This window comes from Typopeltis vanoorti, chromosome 3, assembly GCF_054136105.1.
Source record: "Typopeltis vanoorti isolate ZY-2024b chromosome 3, IOZ_Tvanoo_1.0, whole genome shotgun sequence".
NCBI classification, from domain to species: Eukaryota; Metazoa; Arthropoda; class Arachnida; order Uropygi; family Thelyphonidae; genus Typopeltis; species Typopeltis vanoorti.
Genome location: NC_143551.1, coordinates 107322938 through 107340237, shown reverse-complemented (window position 1 = coordinate 107340237; position 17300 = coordinate 107322938). Strand labels below are relative to the sequence as shown.

Sequence of the window (17300 nt, the reverse complement as noted above, 5' to 3'; positions counted from 1 at the left end):
GTAGTGACCCTTCCCATAATGCCTAGCATTATACATGTCTGCAAGGAGATGCTTTGCATTATGGGTTAAGGAAAGTGATGTGTAGTCTTAGCTTCTTTATACGAGTCGCCCCAGTCCTGAAAATAGTTCAGGTGCAAACTTGTTTGCTTACACTTGGATAAAGGATTAAACCAAGTATATAATTTGTATCTTTAACTTATAAGCATTATTGGTGCATCAAAGTTTGAAATTATTAAAATTCTACATATCAAAACTATAACAAATGAATTTCTTTTTGAAATATGCAGTATTTTCAGAACCAAATTAAGCTTCTCCCCCTCCCCTTCAGCTAAGCATTGAAACATTTCCTAACCGTTATTTCAATTCATAATCCGAGATTCCAGAAGGGAACACTGTAGTTGAGAGTACTGCAAATAGTATAAATACAGAAAATAAACATTCATTTTATGAATTTCTAACTATGAATAAACAAAGAAAATTTAGAACAAGCCAAATTTTTTTCTTAACTTTTATGATTCACTGAGATCAAAACAATGCACTATCAGCTAGGCAAAATGAACAAAAGGAATCAATTCTGAGATTGCTTTTTTTCCCCCCCTCTAGATATAAATAATCATGTACATTAACTTATTTCCCCGTACCCCATTGATGACCATTTTTTCTCCAATGATTAAAGAAAAAAAAATAACAGTGTGGAAGTTTATCTTATTTTGTTCTACTATTAACATGAAACTATTTCTATGATAAAAAGGACTACAAATATAAAAATATATTGTATACATTTAAACTATCTAATATCTCTATTTAAAATTAGAACTGTGCTACGCACAATGAGAAAGCATGCATTACTTGCTTTTAATAGTGCTGCTCTGAGCATGAGTTGATCCGGTTAAATGTACTCCTGATTATGAAGGATTATCACACCTCTCATGGAGCTAACTGATGGTTAGCACTGCATATTCATATTTCTCCAACTATCATATTTCACATGCTTATTTTGGTATGTAAAAAATAAAGTGTGGAAGTTATGGGGGATTATCATAACAGAAATGAACACTAATAATAGTGATATGCCATATACATCAAAGAAATTATGAACACTGTAATAATAGTGATATGCCATATACATCAAAGAACTATCATATCCTGTACACCCCTTGAGGGTACATGTCAGGAATTTGATGATGATCAAAGACATTATCATGGAGGCATTGTTTGTCATCCTTTCTAAAGCAAAAAAAAAAAAAATTATTTTCTTAAAGTTAAAAAGATTCTATTTAGAAAGTTTTTATTTAATAATAGAATAATAACTATTTCATTTTGTCCAGTCTGGAGATACTCACCAGCTGGCCAAATCTATTCACTATAGGTGAGTATTTGCCAAGCCCTCTATACCTAAAGATGCAAGAAACTAAGAATGCTTTACGATACACTGGGGGGGCATTAAATTTTGAAATTATGGTGCAAGTTTGAAAAGGGGATGGGTTGAGTGAAATTACATTTGAAATAACTAGGATTATTAGACTGGTGTATTACGATCCATTAAACTGAGCATATTCTTCTGGTTAGTTTTGCCTTGTCTTTCAGGATGAAAAACTCCATTTCTTATGAGACCAGCTCACCTTCAGTGTTTGAAAAATCTTGTATATAGGCTCTTCACCTCCTACAAAAGTTTAAAATTCAGATCTTTCCAGCCAAAGGGGCTTCGTTGTTACTAACCAAGCTATGGTTTGAAAGGGAGAGATGAAGTAGAAAATGTGTAATGTACTAATAAAAATTTGATAAGAGAGAATATTGAATTATTTTAAGAAGTAAAAGTAATTAACAGTAAATTAGCTGTTTTCCCTTTGCAAAGCAATGCACATCACTCATGATCCATTTCTTTCATTATTTCAAGGGTCAGCATTCTGAAAACTAGAAAACAGTCTTAAGTGTCAAGAACTGTTCTTTAAATCAAGTTTTACAGGTGAAAGCCATCAGATAAAAAATGATGTGTGGGATTATATATAGCATTATTAATGAATGGAGAGCAAACTTTTTATTACCTACCATGCATATTTTAGGCCTGAAGTGACTTTCAGTGTTTCATAATGCTGCAGCATTATGCTTGCTTACTATACTGCACTACCATAGACATGATGCAATGTAAAAAGAAATTCACTACGAGGGTGTGCTGAAAAGTTGTGATAATCACCATGAAGGAATTGAGGTAGAACCATGTAACTTACATTATTCTTCATATTTTCCACGAAGTGTTATACACTAGTTACAATTCTGCTGCATTATTTGCAATTCTCTGAGAAAGAAGTCTTTCCCTTGTTGAACAAACCAGTCCATAGCTGTAGATGACTTCATCTGTGGTAAATTTTGTTCTTTTCAAGTGTTTCTTTAAATTTGGGAATAGGAAATAGTCAGATGGGGCCAAGTCTGGCAAATAGGGTGGGTGAAGTAGACAATGAAAGCCCAAGCTGTGTATTGTCTATTAGGTTTCGTGAGCAGGCGCATTGGCCTGTAAAAGCAACACACACACTCTGCTGGGGTTGCCACAGCATTTTTCCTTCAATTCCTTTAGAGCAGTTGAATAAACTGTGGCTGTAACGGTTTCACCTTTTTTTGAGGTACTTGGTAATGATTACACCATCCATATCCCAAAAGACAATGGCAAGAACCTTTCCTGCTGACTTTTGGGCTCAAAACTTCTTTGGTCATGGAGAACCTTTGTCTTCGCTCCATTGACTGTTTTGTCTCTGGTTCATAGCAATGAAGACATGTTCCATCAACAGTCACAATATGAGCCAAAAAATTTGTACCTGATTTCTCAAAATAACTCAATCCCTTTAGATCAGGGCTATCCAACCTTAGGTAATCCGAGGGGCTGCACTAGAAAAAAAAAATTTATACGAGAGCTGCATCACAATGCATATCTAGTAATTTGGTGAGCAGCAATACAACCTCGAAAGCTGAACAAACGAACAACACTAATAGCGCGCTTACATTCCCCGTGAGTGCCCAGAGCATGCACGTTGGAACAAAACAGTAAGAATGCTTCTTTGACACATCTAATATTTGAAAAACACCAAATAAATTACCAACATTGAGATTATCGATTAGTGATAGAATTGAAATATCTAGGGCCCATTCGATTCAAATTGTTATTTTATTTTATTTGCTCGTGAAAATCAAAACCCACATGGGGGCCACACAAATCGCACTGCAGGCCACATGCAGCCTGTGGGCAGTGCTTTGGACAGCCCTGCTTTAGATGACAGCATACATTCTCTCTTTTGGTCGACATTCAAACACTTGGGGACCCACTTTGAGAGCTTTTGCATGTCCAGATGGTGGATAATTCTCATTCCCTGGATATCCCCAGTCTTTGCAATGTTTCTGGCTGGTATTCATCTATCAAGGATCACTGCATCAATGTTTTCAGGTGTGATTGCTGTGGAAGGTCTTCTTGACCTGAGGGGCAGGAAGACCTTTCACAGCAAGTTCAAAACTGGCTGTCTCAGGACAGCCAGTTTTAAACTTGGTCACCCATCTTGCAACTGTGAGATATGCTGGGGCACAGTCCCCCCCAAAGTCTCACACAAAGTTTGGTGAATCTCAGTTGTGGACTTTTCTTGTAACACGAAAAACTTTGCAATAGCCTTCTGTTACACCTGATATCTTGAGAATATAGAATTCTCAGCTATCATGGTGTAACATGAAGAATAAATAAAATAAATTAAAACCCCTGCATAAAAGATAATAGTTGAATTAATTAAAAGAAAAAGAAAGATTCTTGCATCCAATAAAATATATAAAATATAAAGGTTTTGTTAAACTAACTAACAAAAGAAAGAATATATTAATATTGTGATATGATTTAAATAAGAAGAGTTAAATAAATAAGACAGAAAAGGATTAGTCATAAAAGATGGTATGTGAGAGGCTAGAGATTAAGTTATTAAGTTCATAGAAAAAATTTGAAAGGGGATTAAATTAGAGGCTAGCAAAGGAAAACAACAGACTATCACTCAGGGCCGATTCCCAGATTGAGACATCGTTACGGGCTCGCCGATCAAAGGACGTTTGGCAGAAAAACGCCACCCTAATTGGTCGGTGAAGTAAAAACAAGTAGGGGGCAGAGAATAGAAGTTAGAAAAAGTGCCGTTAGGAGAAGAGGTATAAAAGGGTTGGAAACCTCCCCCACACACACACCAGGTTTTTTTGGTTTTGGTTTTGATTCCGTTCCAGGAGAGTCCTTCGCGAGCTCTTTCGTAGGAATTTCACGGTGTTTTCCTGAGTGGCGAGATATGGGTTATATCTCCACGCCACAACACGGAAACAAAAGTGAGCGGAATTTCGGTTCCGTATTTCCTATGTGAGAAGCGAAGAATGCCATAAAGTCGAGGAAAAGAAAGCATATTCTTTGTGTTCCAACTTCAGTGACAACTACGAAAAACAGAGCGCTGTAAAGAAATAGATGTCCACGTGGTGAGTTGCACAGCCGATATATAGATGATTCGAAGTGTGTTCGGAGTTACGAAAAGTTAAGCCAGCGTAAGCCTAGTTCAATTCCAAAAAGAACGTAGGAGAAGCAGATTATCAGTGAGGTTATATCAAGATAGTTCAATCAGAAGAAGGTAAAGGTCCATATGAAAAACCTAAGACAGAAAGGTACTGTAAAATATATCTAATGTTAACTAAAATTTGTCTGTGATAAGTATCATTATTCTAATACGGAACTGTTGAAGTGACCAAGGAAAATTTATACTAGGACTTTAGTATCTGACAGAATATATTAAAAGTAAGCTGGCTAGTGTTAATGTTATGTGAATAATTAAGTGTCCTGAGAATTTTGCATGTCTATTGTAATGTATTGGAAAGTTAAAAATGTCATTGTGTGTTAGTGCAGAAAAGGGTTTAGTTAATCTACTTAAGTTTGAATAGTTAAATAGTGTGAATTAATCTTATTTGTCCATGTCAAGTGAATTTATGTGTTGAATTGTTATGGCGGCAAGATCATAATACCCATTGAAGGATCATAGCCTAATTACTTGTAATAAGCTAATGTTAGTTTGTAAGTATTTAGTTTAGCATTAAATTGAGTAATCACAAAATAATTGATTTGTACCATGTTAAGGAATTTAATAAACCTTTGTTCAATGATAAAAGAGTTATCTGAAATTGCTGTCCAATGCACCACTTGAAAAATTACGAACCTGATCACGCGGGAAATTAATGTTAAGGAACGAGATAAAGTGTCACGACTGCAACATAGTTACACTTCAGACATATCTGAGTTCTTTCTCCTTGTTTTTGAATATAATATCTTAAACTAAATATCCCAAAAGGCACAGTATAAATACAAATATTAGGGGTACTAAGGGGAGAAATAATTTAAGCATTAGTAAAATTTTTGGTGATATCTCGTGCGTAGATAATAGAAGAACATAGGTAAGCGGAAATTATAAAGATAGAATAAAAATCTTAAATTGGGACACAACATAAATGGCGCAGCCGGTAGGATATAAAGTACAAGAAAGTTAATAGAATAAGAAGAATAGGTCACAACACCTCACATATCTTAGAATTTCTTCAAAAAGAACAAATTATTATAATTTTATAAAACATGGAGGTTAAAAGGTTTTAAGATATGTTCTTTCTTTTAGTTATATCAGCTGCATTAATATCATTTTTGTTCTAGGGATTTATAAGAATTTTTCAGCCCCCCCCCCCCCCCCCACTCTTGTATAACAAGCCCTATCAGATTATTTAATGAGTATTGAAATAAGTTAAATGAATAAAATAAGTGATGATTAAAAGTGATTCAATGTTCATTCAAACATAATTTTTGAAATGTTTGTTCATCTGAAAATTCTAATACTTCAAAATCCAATTTATTAAACTATTTAAAACAGATACAAATTATATAAATTCCATATAACACCTTTCAACTTAACAATTTTTTATTATTTCCTGACTAAAATGAGACTAGAAGAAACAGGTTACTTTAGAGCCCTTATTTATTATCCTGAAGGTAATATGGAAGGACAGATGCTGCACAGCGAAATCCAAGATTACCAGCTGATGTATCTGGGGTGTTCTGGCTTCGAGCTGCACATCTATATCTATAACAGTAACTCTGTCAAGGAAGGGAACAGGAAAATAAATTATACAAATATGCAGAATAGCATGATTAATTAACAAAACCATAGTAAATGTCTGACAAAGAAAAGCACAACTGAAAATATCTTAATATTTCTGATAAAAGTATGAAAAACGTAGGCATTGCATATGACGAGTCCTTAAACTCCTTGGAAGTGTCACATAATTATAATAATAATATTTACTCAGAAATTTCCTCTCTTTCTTAACATGCACATTGGCAAAAATAGTGTCAGCAAGCATGAACAAGCAAGATCTTCCCAAAGTCCAAATTATTACAGCCAATTATTGTTTCTTTAAATCTAGAAAAATATCCATTTACATTAGCAATGTTTAATAACATGGCTATGGTAGTTTTTTTTTTTATGTTACATTGTTTATTCTAGGATACATTTATTTAGCAGCTTCAATTGGATTGTGTTTATTAACAATCTGTTATCATTTGCACTGAGTAAATATAATATAATACAACCAGTATGAAAGGAAACCAAAAAGGATGAAAAAAACATACACCAAAAAGGAAAGCACTAACAAAGAAATGTTTCATTTTTAACACACACACACAACACGTGCTTTAAAATACAAACTGATTTGTATGCAAAAAATATATTAATAGGACCATATTTTAAGAACTATGCAAATTAGTTGCTATCGGCATATACTAAATAGTTTTTTTGTTCACGTGTTTAGAAAAATGTTTGTGCCAAAACAAGAATGAAGCAAAGATGTTAATTTGATCAAGCATAAATATAACCTTAAGGATGTTACAATATATATAAGATATATAATGTTTTCACCTTATATTTGATTGTGATGATGATTTTTCGTAGTTAATAATCAAATTGAAAATTATTTTTTCATGGTATACTTTTGCAAATTAAGGCAACTTTTCTAATCTTAAATAAAACAGCTGCCTTAATTTGTAAAAGATCTGACAAGCAGTTCCAGTTTTGTCAGAAGAGAACTACTCATATTAACATACTTACATACTTTGCTTAGTATGAAAGCGTCTTAAGATACTAGATATTAAACAGTTTGTTTCTATGCATAATATAGTGTGACCTTTGTAGTTACATGTATCTATGACTTGTTAATTGTTCTCCTTTAAACAACAAAAATAACATTCAAAGAACACAAATACAGGTTAAACACAGCAATTGGTTTACCAATTAAAAAACGGTTGATGTGTGCTAGAGAAATAATTTTCCTGATATTTATTTATAAAGATGAAAATCTTCCAAGCTTTGACAAGAGAAAAACAATTTTCGAATTCTGGTTAGGCTGGTGTAAAAGGTGTCATATTTAAAGCTGCTTCTATGGAGAAGTCAAGCATCATTCCACAAGATACTCTGTTTAGTATCAGTACTGTGCTGTGCCAGATCAGACTTTTTTGAGATTTCAGCTATTCAATTTAGTACTGATTCCATAATTCTTTTTTTCCACAGAATGGCCTATCTGTGGAAAATCCTAAAGTATTTCAAATTACGTTCGCAAGGGATATGGTAAACACTGGCTAAAGATAGAAGCAACAGTTTTTCTTTTGTGTTCAGTAAGGTGAAAATTTTCTGAGAGATTCTTCAAAATTCTATCAATAAGTTAAGAGATGCCAGAAATATATGGGATTGGAACCCTGTGTTTTAGCGAAGAATCCTTAGGTGTTGAAATGTAGGGGTTAATTATCTGTTGGATTTGATGAAGATTGTAACTATTCAATTCCATTAAAGTTTTAATAGTGAAACATTCTCATGATAAGTCTGAGGAGTAACTTTGACAACACCAGTGTTTTGGGAGGTGTGGTGAGGAGACTTGATGTAATATCTGTTGGTACAGGTAGGTTCCGATAAACACTGGTTGACACAGTACCAAAAGCTGTGCAAGTAAGAAGGATGTCCAAGAATGGTAAACTACTGACATTTTCTTTTTCCATGGTGAATTGAATACATGGGTGAAGGCTACTGATCCAAGGAAAGTTATAAGCTCATTTTCAGAATGAGGCCAAACAGCTAAAACATATTCACAACCAGAGAAGGTTAGGAATGAATGGATAAAAACAAGTATATTCCAGATAGTTCAAAAATAGTTGACCAAGGGCAGAGAGAGAGTACTTTTCAACCTGTTGATAGATCTTGTTTTTCCAGCTGAAATATCCTGATTGTAAACAAATTCAAAAAATCTTCACAATGTTGGGAGGGAAATCATCACATAGCTCTATCCATTACAACTAGTTTTTCCTTTATCCACTTTAGAAACACTTTTCTTTTGTTTTAATGTGTGGCGGCAACCATTTTTAATCGGTATACCAACTGTTTTATTTACCCTGTATTCCTGTTCTTTCCACACAGTATGAATTTCAATATGAAATGTCTGCACTTTTCATTGAAGTTTATTATCATATTATTTTCAATGTTTGATAATTTTGCCACAGACACCTTTCAAGATTAATTTCTCTCCTTTCTAATGCTGCCAATAATTTTAAAGTTCTAGTTTCATCATTGGGTTACTACGGCAGCCTGCTTTTACCCACCAGATCTTTGTCTATCACACCTACAAGTTTTTATATTTTTTCTTCCTTAAAACATCATATCTGTCTTAGGTAACATTAATACTCAATTCCCCAATGCTTTAATAATGTGCAGATAGTAGGCGTAGGTTTCTGTGGTTTAGCAGTTCAAAAGAAAGATTCCGGTATTGCGACCACACGTTTATTAAGATAAATAAAAATAAACAAACCCGACAAGTTTCATATGTCGTTTCACGTACATCTTCAGGGGTTAAAGGTAACTAAAAGTTTAAACACAAGAAATGAGAAATCACTCAAAATAATCCATTCTATGATGTCATGGCCATCTAACTGTTCAATAAATTAAAAAATCCAAATGCAGAATCTGTGCATGCTAAGTTTGAACAATGCTGGATGTTGTCATGTTCTGTTGTTCACATTCGCACTGTCCGAGGTCTGACTTAGGTATATTTTTTTTTATCAATGCTGATCAAAATCAATGAAAAAAAGATTATCTTTCTCCATTTATAGAAAACCCACAAACACAGGAAGATTTCTTAATGCAGCCTCACACCACCACCCCCAGGAAAAAAATAAGTTTAATAAAAACCTTGAGGAATAGAGCTTACAATATTTCCGGCACAGATAAAAAGAGAAATGAAGAATTACATTATTTAACGCAGATCCTCAGAAAAATGGTTTTGAACCCAAAAGATAATCACAAATCCTCAACACACCTCCTACAAGCATCTCACAAAAGCAAGATTTCAAGAAAAACCAATCACGCTACCATACATCAAGAATGTTGCAGACAAATTGGCCAAATTACTAAGCAAACATAACATTAAAGTTGCTTTTCTTCTGCTAGAAAAAATATCAAGATTTCTACATCCTCCAAAACCTCCACATCACCCTTTAAAAAAACCAGGTGTATATAAAATTCATTGTTCCTGTGGCATCTGCTACGTAGGCCAGACGGGAAGATCAGGGGAAATTCGTATGAACGAACACCAAAAAGATGTGCAAAAAAGGAGAGAACACAAATCAGGCTTAGCATCCTACACAACTTCCACCGGCCATAATGTACTCTGGCATAAAACAAACATGTCTTATATTGAAAAAACTGTTTCACAAGGAAATTCAAAGAAGCTGCTAATATGCTTAGAATTCCAATGCAATGGAACAAAAACCAGGGCCTAATTCTACACCAAGTTTGGTCAGCATTGATAAAAAATATACTTAAGTCAGACCTCGGACAGTGCGAATGTGACAACATCCAGCATTGTTCAAACTTAGCATGCATAGATTCTGCATTCGGATTTTTTAATTTAATGAACAGTTAGACGGCCATAACATCATAGAATGGACTATTTTCAGTAATTTCTCATTTCTTGTATTTAAACTTTTAGTTACCTTTAACCCCTGAAGATGTAAGTGAAACGACATACGAAACTTGTCGGGTTTGTTTATTTTTATTTATCTTAATAAACATGTGGTGGCAATACCAGAATCTTTCTTTTGAATGTGCAGATAGACTTTTCATTTTTTTTTTATAAATAAATTTGAATACCACCTACAGAAGATTACAAACTTATCATACATTAATGCCATGAGAGGGTTAAAGGTAAGATAATCCAGAAACCCTACTGTAGAGATCAAAGAAGTTTTTTCAGGCCACTTTAGGTTAAGTTTTTGGTAAGCAACGCATTGGTCTCATCACCAACCAATGAAATTCATATATAGATGAATCTCACTGTGGCAAATACTGTTATACTGAAATCATTCACTAAAACCAACTACCAAAAAAGTACATCTGAAAAGCTCCATACGATATTAATGTCATGCTAAATATAATTCACTACTGCAAACTCCTTTAGTTCCCAGAGGTTCACAATGAGAGTCAAATAAATGTACCACCTAAAAGACATCCATGTGCCCACTGTGGATTTGGATCCAGAGCCTAATGGTTGTTAGTGGATGACTTAAGTCATAAAATAATTAGTAATCAAATTAACAGTCTCTCTACACCCACTACCAACCATATGGTTTATTCACGTATATAAGTATTAAAATATTTGTAATGATATAAGTCATGCTGATATTAAAAACTAACAACTATCCAGTAGATAGCACTTTCACTCTCCAATCATTAAACCACTTTTTTTTTTTTTCACATAACTTATATGAAAACCCCAACTCAACATCACCACAGTTAAAGATCGGTACTATCAACGTAAGAAGCCTGAATGGCAAAGAAATGGAGCTAGCTAAGGAATTAGATAAGTACCAGATCGACATAATAGGGATGACTGAAACAAAAAAGACCAAAACTGGTGAGATCTTTCTGAGCAATAAATACAAAATGTTATATTCAGGCAATGACAATCAAGGAAAAGAAGGAGTAGCCATAGTATTCAACACAAAATACGAGGCTAATCTTCTTGAATGGCAGTCAGTCTCAAGTAGAGTAATGTGGGCAAATATGAGAATGGGGAACTGGACAATGAGACTTATTTGTGATTATGGTCCCACAGAAGGTTCTACTAAGGTAGAAGTGGAGAAATTTTTTGAGGCTTTAGAAAAAGCAACTGACACAATGAAAAAGGAAAAGTTGGTCCTTGTTGGGGATCTAAATAGCAGAGTAGGAAATGATTGTGAGACATACAAAAATATTTTGGGAAAACTTGGAGAAAAGAGCAAAGCTAATAATAATGGCAAATATCTGTTGGATTTCTGCTCAGGACATGGATTGGTTATTACTAACACCATGTTCCAACATAAAAATGTGCACAAATTCACATGGAGAGAAGAGGCTAGGAATAAGTAAAGTCTCATTGACTATGTTATTGTTGATAGTGATGTTTTCTCCCTGGTGCAGGACACCAGAGTGTACAGAAGATTTGAAATTGGAAGTGATCACTATTTAGTCTTGAGCAGGATAAAATTGAATTTAATATTGAAAAGAATAACATGTAAGAATGTTTTAAAGCGAATAAAAGTTGAGCAGCTCTCAGATGTGAACTGTAGACTAAAATACACAAAGATTATTGAAGAAAAAATGAAAGAGTTTCAGAACAGGAATCAAACTTTGGAGATTCAGTGGCAAACTCTGAAGAAAACATTGATTGATTCTGCAAGAGAGGCATGTGGTGAGGTTGTCTGTAAGGATACAAAAATCAGAACTCCCTGGTGGACACAGGAAGTTAAAGAGGCAGTGAAGGAAAAGAAGAAAGCATATCAAAAATTCCTGTCAAATAAGTCAGCTTGTGTTCTGAGAGAATATAGAGACAAATGCAAGAATGCTAAACACTGTGTAAAACTAGCTAAACAAAAGTCATGGGAGGACTTTGGCAAGAATATAGAAAATAAATATCAAGAAGGTGGTAAAATATTCTGGAGGTTGTTGAAGAAGCTTAAGAATGGAGGAAAGAGTGCTGTAAAAAGGAATTAGAGATGATAAAGGTGACATGAAAACGGGAGAAAAAGATATCCTTGAAGTATGGAGTAATTACTTTGAAAAACTGCTAAATGAAACAAGCAGTGATGGTAAAAAACACTGACCAGGCATGCAGTCAGGAATACATATCCATACTAGAAGTAGAAAAAGCCATCAAAGGCTTGAAATGTGGAAAGGCAGCAGGAGTAGATGATATTCGACCAGAAATGCTGAAGTATGGTGGTATAAGAGTCTTACAGAGGCTGCACTGCATAGTTCAGAAAGCCTGGACAGAGGGACGAATTCCCGATTATTGGAGTAGAGCTCTCATAGTACCCATATATAAAAAGGGAAATAAAACTGCATGTGAGAATTACAGAGGTATTTCCCTACTGAGTGTTCCTGGCAAGATCTATGCAAGTATACTTGAGAAACGGTTGAGAAGAGTTGTGGAAGAAAAGCTTGGTGAAGAACAAGCTGGATTCAGGCCAAATAGAGGCTGTCAGGATCAGAGCTTCACTTTACGACAAATAGTCGAGAAAGCATGGGAATATAACAAAGATCTGTATTTAAGTTTTGTCGATTTGGAAAAGGCATATGATAAGGTGCCAAGAGAGAAGCTATTCAATACGCTGCATTTATATGGTGTCAATGGGGCATTATATCGAGCTATACTTAGTCTTTATTTGAGTTGTAAGTCAGCAGTTAGAATTGAAGGAAGTACAGGAAGATGGTTTAATGTTAAATCTGGTGTGAGACAAGGATGTACATTATCCCCTCTGTTATTCATTATCTATATGGATCACATTATGAAGGAAAGTGGTATTAAACATGATATCAAAATTGGAGATGTTAATGTCAGCTCTTTGCTTTATGCGGATGATGTTATACTTCTAAATAAATCTGCTACAAGTCTGCAAGATTCTCTGACTAAATTGAATAACTGTTGTAATAGATATGGTATGAAGGTCAGCAATAAAAAGACAAAGACAATGAAAATAGGCAGAATCATTGAAAATGTCAACTGTGTTGTGAATGGAGAACCTGTGGAACAAGTAAAACATTTCAGCTATTTAGGCTCAATTTTTACTGAAGATGGTAAATTAAATATAGAAATAGACAACAGAATCAGCAAAGCTGGTATGGTGGGAAGTCAGTTGAATAAATTCATATGGAATAAGAGAGAAATCAGTCGGAACACTAAATTAGCTGTGTACAAGACAGTGTTCAAACCAGTTTTAACTTATGGATCTGAGAGCTGGGTCAGAAGTAAAACACTTGACCAAAGACTAGAGACCACAGATATGAGAGTCCTGAGAAAGATTATAGGCATGAACAGATGGCATCAATGGCAATATCGTATTAAAAAACGAGGATATTAGGAAAGAACTTGACATTGTCAGCATCCAGGAATGCGTTAGCAGAGCTAATCTTAGGTGGTATGGTCACTTAAACAGAATGGGCGAGGAAAGATTAGCAAAACAAGTGTTCTCTGCCAGGTTGTCAGAAAAACGACCCAGAGGAAGACCAAGATATAGGTGGATTGATACGGTACAAAATGCTTTAGATGATAGAAATATAAGATCTGATAATATTGGAGTCTTGACAAGTAACAGACTGATTTGGAGGAAAATTGTAGATAGGAAATTAATAATGATGTAATTTTTTTCATGTAGTACTATCATATCCTGTACACCCCTTGAGAGTACATGGCAGGAATTTGATGATGATGAACTTATATGAAAACTAATAAAACTAAAATTAAATCCATGTGCTGATTACTGCACATTATATTTCCACCAGAAATTGTTATAATTTTATACTTACTTTATGACACATATATGATCCACCTTTCTTTACCTTGTCTGTTCCAGTAGTTGGGCCAACCTGGAAAATAATCAAAATCAACTATGTAACCATATCTAGTTTGCAAGAATTATTAACATGAAGCATCTTTATGTCACTCCCATCCATAAAAGGTTGTAAACCTATAATATATTAGTACAGTTGACTAAGGAGTTCGACTTACTTTTTCATTTCATGTTTTTTTTACTTATTTACAGAATGAGAGGAGAGCATATAGCTAGTCAGGGAAACAAAAAATACATGGTGGAATTGTGAGTGTGAGATAAGGGAAGGAAAGAGGGAATGCAGGGATGGCCTTAATGGGACCAACAGAATCAAATTACTTGAAGGGATAAGGAATTGTGGGGAGAAAAGAGGAACCACAGGAAAGCTACTGTGCTTATATACTATGAAAAGGGTATTAGAAATAAGGGTGCAAAGTTTGTGGCCTGAGGCAATTACTCCACAAATCAGTGGAGCCAGTGAGATGAGGATGACATAGTCTGTTAGAATGTGATGGTTACAGCATTTTTCAAAAAGACAGAAAAGATAAGAGGTGGGGTTTTACTGATGATTTCAGAACAGTTTTTTCCTCTCAATGTGGAACTTGAATGCAATAATGATAATGGCTTTGAGGCCATTTGGTGTGAGGTAGCACAAATTATAGATATTTAGTCAGATGTTGCTATAGGCCAGGGAATGCAGAGGGAGATGGTTATGAAATGTCAGATGAGACTAGTGAGAACCACAGGAGGGTGATAATAATGGGTGACTAACTATGGAAGCAGGAAATATGTGTGAGCAAGGAGACTGAATTTCTTGAGCTATTCAAGGATAATTATCTTATTCAGCATGTGGTTGAAGTGGGATTCAAATGTTAGACTTAATAAAATCTCATACAGTGATAATAGAAAATGCCACCAGTTGGGGAGAGTGATCATATGGTTTTGATGTGAAGGGTGGCTAGCCAGATAAGAGATTCATGGAACAAAAGATGTGTGAATTACAAAGCAGAGGACTATGATAAATTAAGGGAACATCAGTAATGTGCAGTGGCTTGATCAATTGAAAGAGAGCGAGAGAGAAATACTAAGTGCCGCCTGGGATTTGGTCCAGAATCAATTACTTATGGCAACGTTAGACTGTATTCCTAAGGTTCAGAGGATTGATAAAGTAGGAGCGTAATAAATGAATTGCAGAATTATGCAGGAACTTCGAAGAAAGAAGATGTTATGGAGGGAGGAGATTAAACAACAAAAGGTACCCATTAACAGCATAAGGTACAAACCAGGATGATGACCAGTATAATAAGGAAAGAGAAATTGGCATATGAAAAGAAACTGACTGATGCAGAAGCAAAACCACAGAGAATTCGATAGTTATGTTGCTAGTAGAATAAAGAGTGAATATGGAACTGACTTTAGTTGGTGGAAATGGAACATGAGTCACATTTGCTGAAGATAAGGTGGAAATGTTTAATGATTATTTTGTTAGTGTACTTCATGTGGGGAGGATGGGGGGGGGGGGAGGGCAAAAGTAGTGTTGAACAGCAATAGGAAGAAAGACAAAAACTACCAGGTTCAAGAATGGGAATTGTTTAAAATATTGTTAAATCTGGAATGAAAGGTATTAGGCATTTCATTCGGGATTTAACTAAGATGCAAAATTCCCCAAAAGAAATGCTTGTACATAGGTGTAAGTGATTTTGTAAATAATGTAATAATACTTTCTTAATGAAATTTTGTATATGTTATATTGTAAACTGTCCTGTAAATAACAGACAAGAATCATAAAAGTCTTTGTAAAGGTCACATTGGAACAAGATAGTTTAAGCAAAGTTCACATTAGTTTAATCGGCTTAAAGACATAACCCCAGGCATCCGTGATGCGAAGTCCGAGGCACGTGCAAGGCACCCATGTGGGAGACATATCGGAGAGAAGATAGCACAGAGTGCAATAGGCTTAGGTACCGTCAGCCATTGGTGACATAGTAGGGAGAGCAGCCGCGAGTGATATAAAAAGATTTGGTGACGCAAGCTCGGGGCTTTTTTCTTGGCTCGTGTCTCTCTCCCCTTGGTTTCGTGTTCTGGTAGAAGTCGTTCATGCGAATGGGAAGAACGATAGTCAATGACAGCCACGCAGTCAAGTAACAGTCCAGTCCAGGCACAGCTAAATAGCCAGTAAAGACCGCAGCTTTATGCAGAACCACACACACCCATCCGTCAGAGTAATATCACAATCAATGGCACAGGAGTGATGTGTGAACATAATCACTAGTTGGCAAAATCGGAGGACAACAGGTAGCAGATTGAGGAAACTAGCGGAGAGGAGTCAGCAAAGATTGATCAAGAGGAAATTCCTCCTTAGTCCACTTGGTTGGTAACGTAAAACCTTTTATTTGTCCATTGAACTGTGAACAGAGCTAGGAAGAGTTAATGTGTAATGTAATAAGTGATAGGACATGCTAATATATGACAGAACTCTAGTACTTTAACCTGTGGTAAATTGTTGTAATTCTAGAAGTATACTGTAACAGATATTGTCCTTGAATCATTTTCGGTGTGTTATAATCTAATCTTTGGATATTGAGTGGTTATTCACTTGCATAGCTGTGATAAGTGAACGAGAATAGGACAATTTGATTTGCTGATGTCTTTTAGTGTAACGCTTTAATTGTAATTAGATCTTGTTGTCTGATAGATTGGCGTTACCTGCAGGAACAAAATTTTTATGTTTAGAATAACTTTGATTACTATATATAATACCTTAGAATGAATAAACATTCTTGTTTTCTTTACCTAAGTAAATTGCCTGATTTCTCAAACCAATGCACCGCTTGCTTAAATTAGAACCTGTATAAAAAAAGTCAAGTGCAGGGGGAACTGGTTACGACTGCTAATTGAAGAAAGTAATTTAAGGGCTTGTTGATTACTAGATTCCAAGATCGTGTGACAGTCTGCGTGTTAACTCTCTGACAAGGAGATTCCTCTTGTATAGGAATTTAGATGGTGCAGCTTCAAAAAATCAATTTTTCTTAATTCTGAAAAGGAGTTAACTCCAGAATTGCAACCAAGGAAAATTGGCCCTAGCCTAAGGCATTCTCTTTGTAAGATTTGCACACATGATCTATTGGAATCACAGGCCACTGAAAGAATAGGTTTTAGCTAAGATACAATACTAAGTAAAGGGATGAGAGATAATATCATAACAAGTGTATAGCAAGATAGTAATTAAGATAATAAAACATAAAATAAATAAATATACACTTAAGAGAAGGAAAAGATATAACAATATTAAGTAATTTTGATGTTAATAAGGTGTGGGATTCAATGAGATCACCAAGTATATTAAGAGAACATGCAAAGG

General features: G+C 34.9%; 1 protein-coding gene across 1 annotated transcript in view; it reads right to left on the bottom strand.

Annotated features, from left to right (window-relative positions):
• Positions 1–5863: 5863 nt before the first annotated feature.
• Positions 5864–17300, bottom strand: part of LOC150108453 (formylglycine-generating enzyme) — a 108834-nt gene continuing 97397 nt past the window's right edge. Inside the window, exons 7-8 of the mRNA XM_090390791.1 lie at positions 13917–13976; positions 5864–6130 (exon numbers count right to left, since the gene is read on the bottom strand). Coding sequence (XP_090246917.1) covers positions 6008–6130; positions 13917–13976 — 183 coding nt within the window. The 3' untranslated portion in view covers positions 5864–6007. The remainder of the gene's footprint in view (positions 6131–13916; positions 13977–17300) is intronic.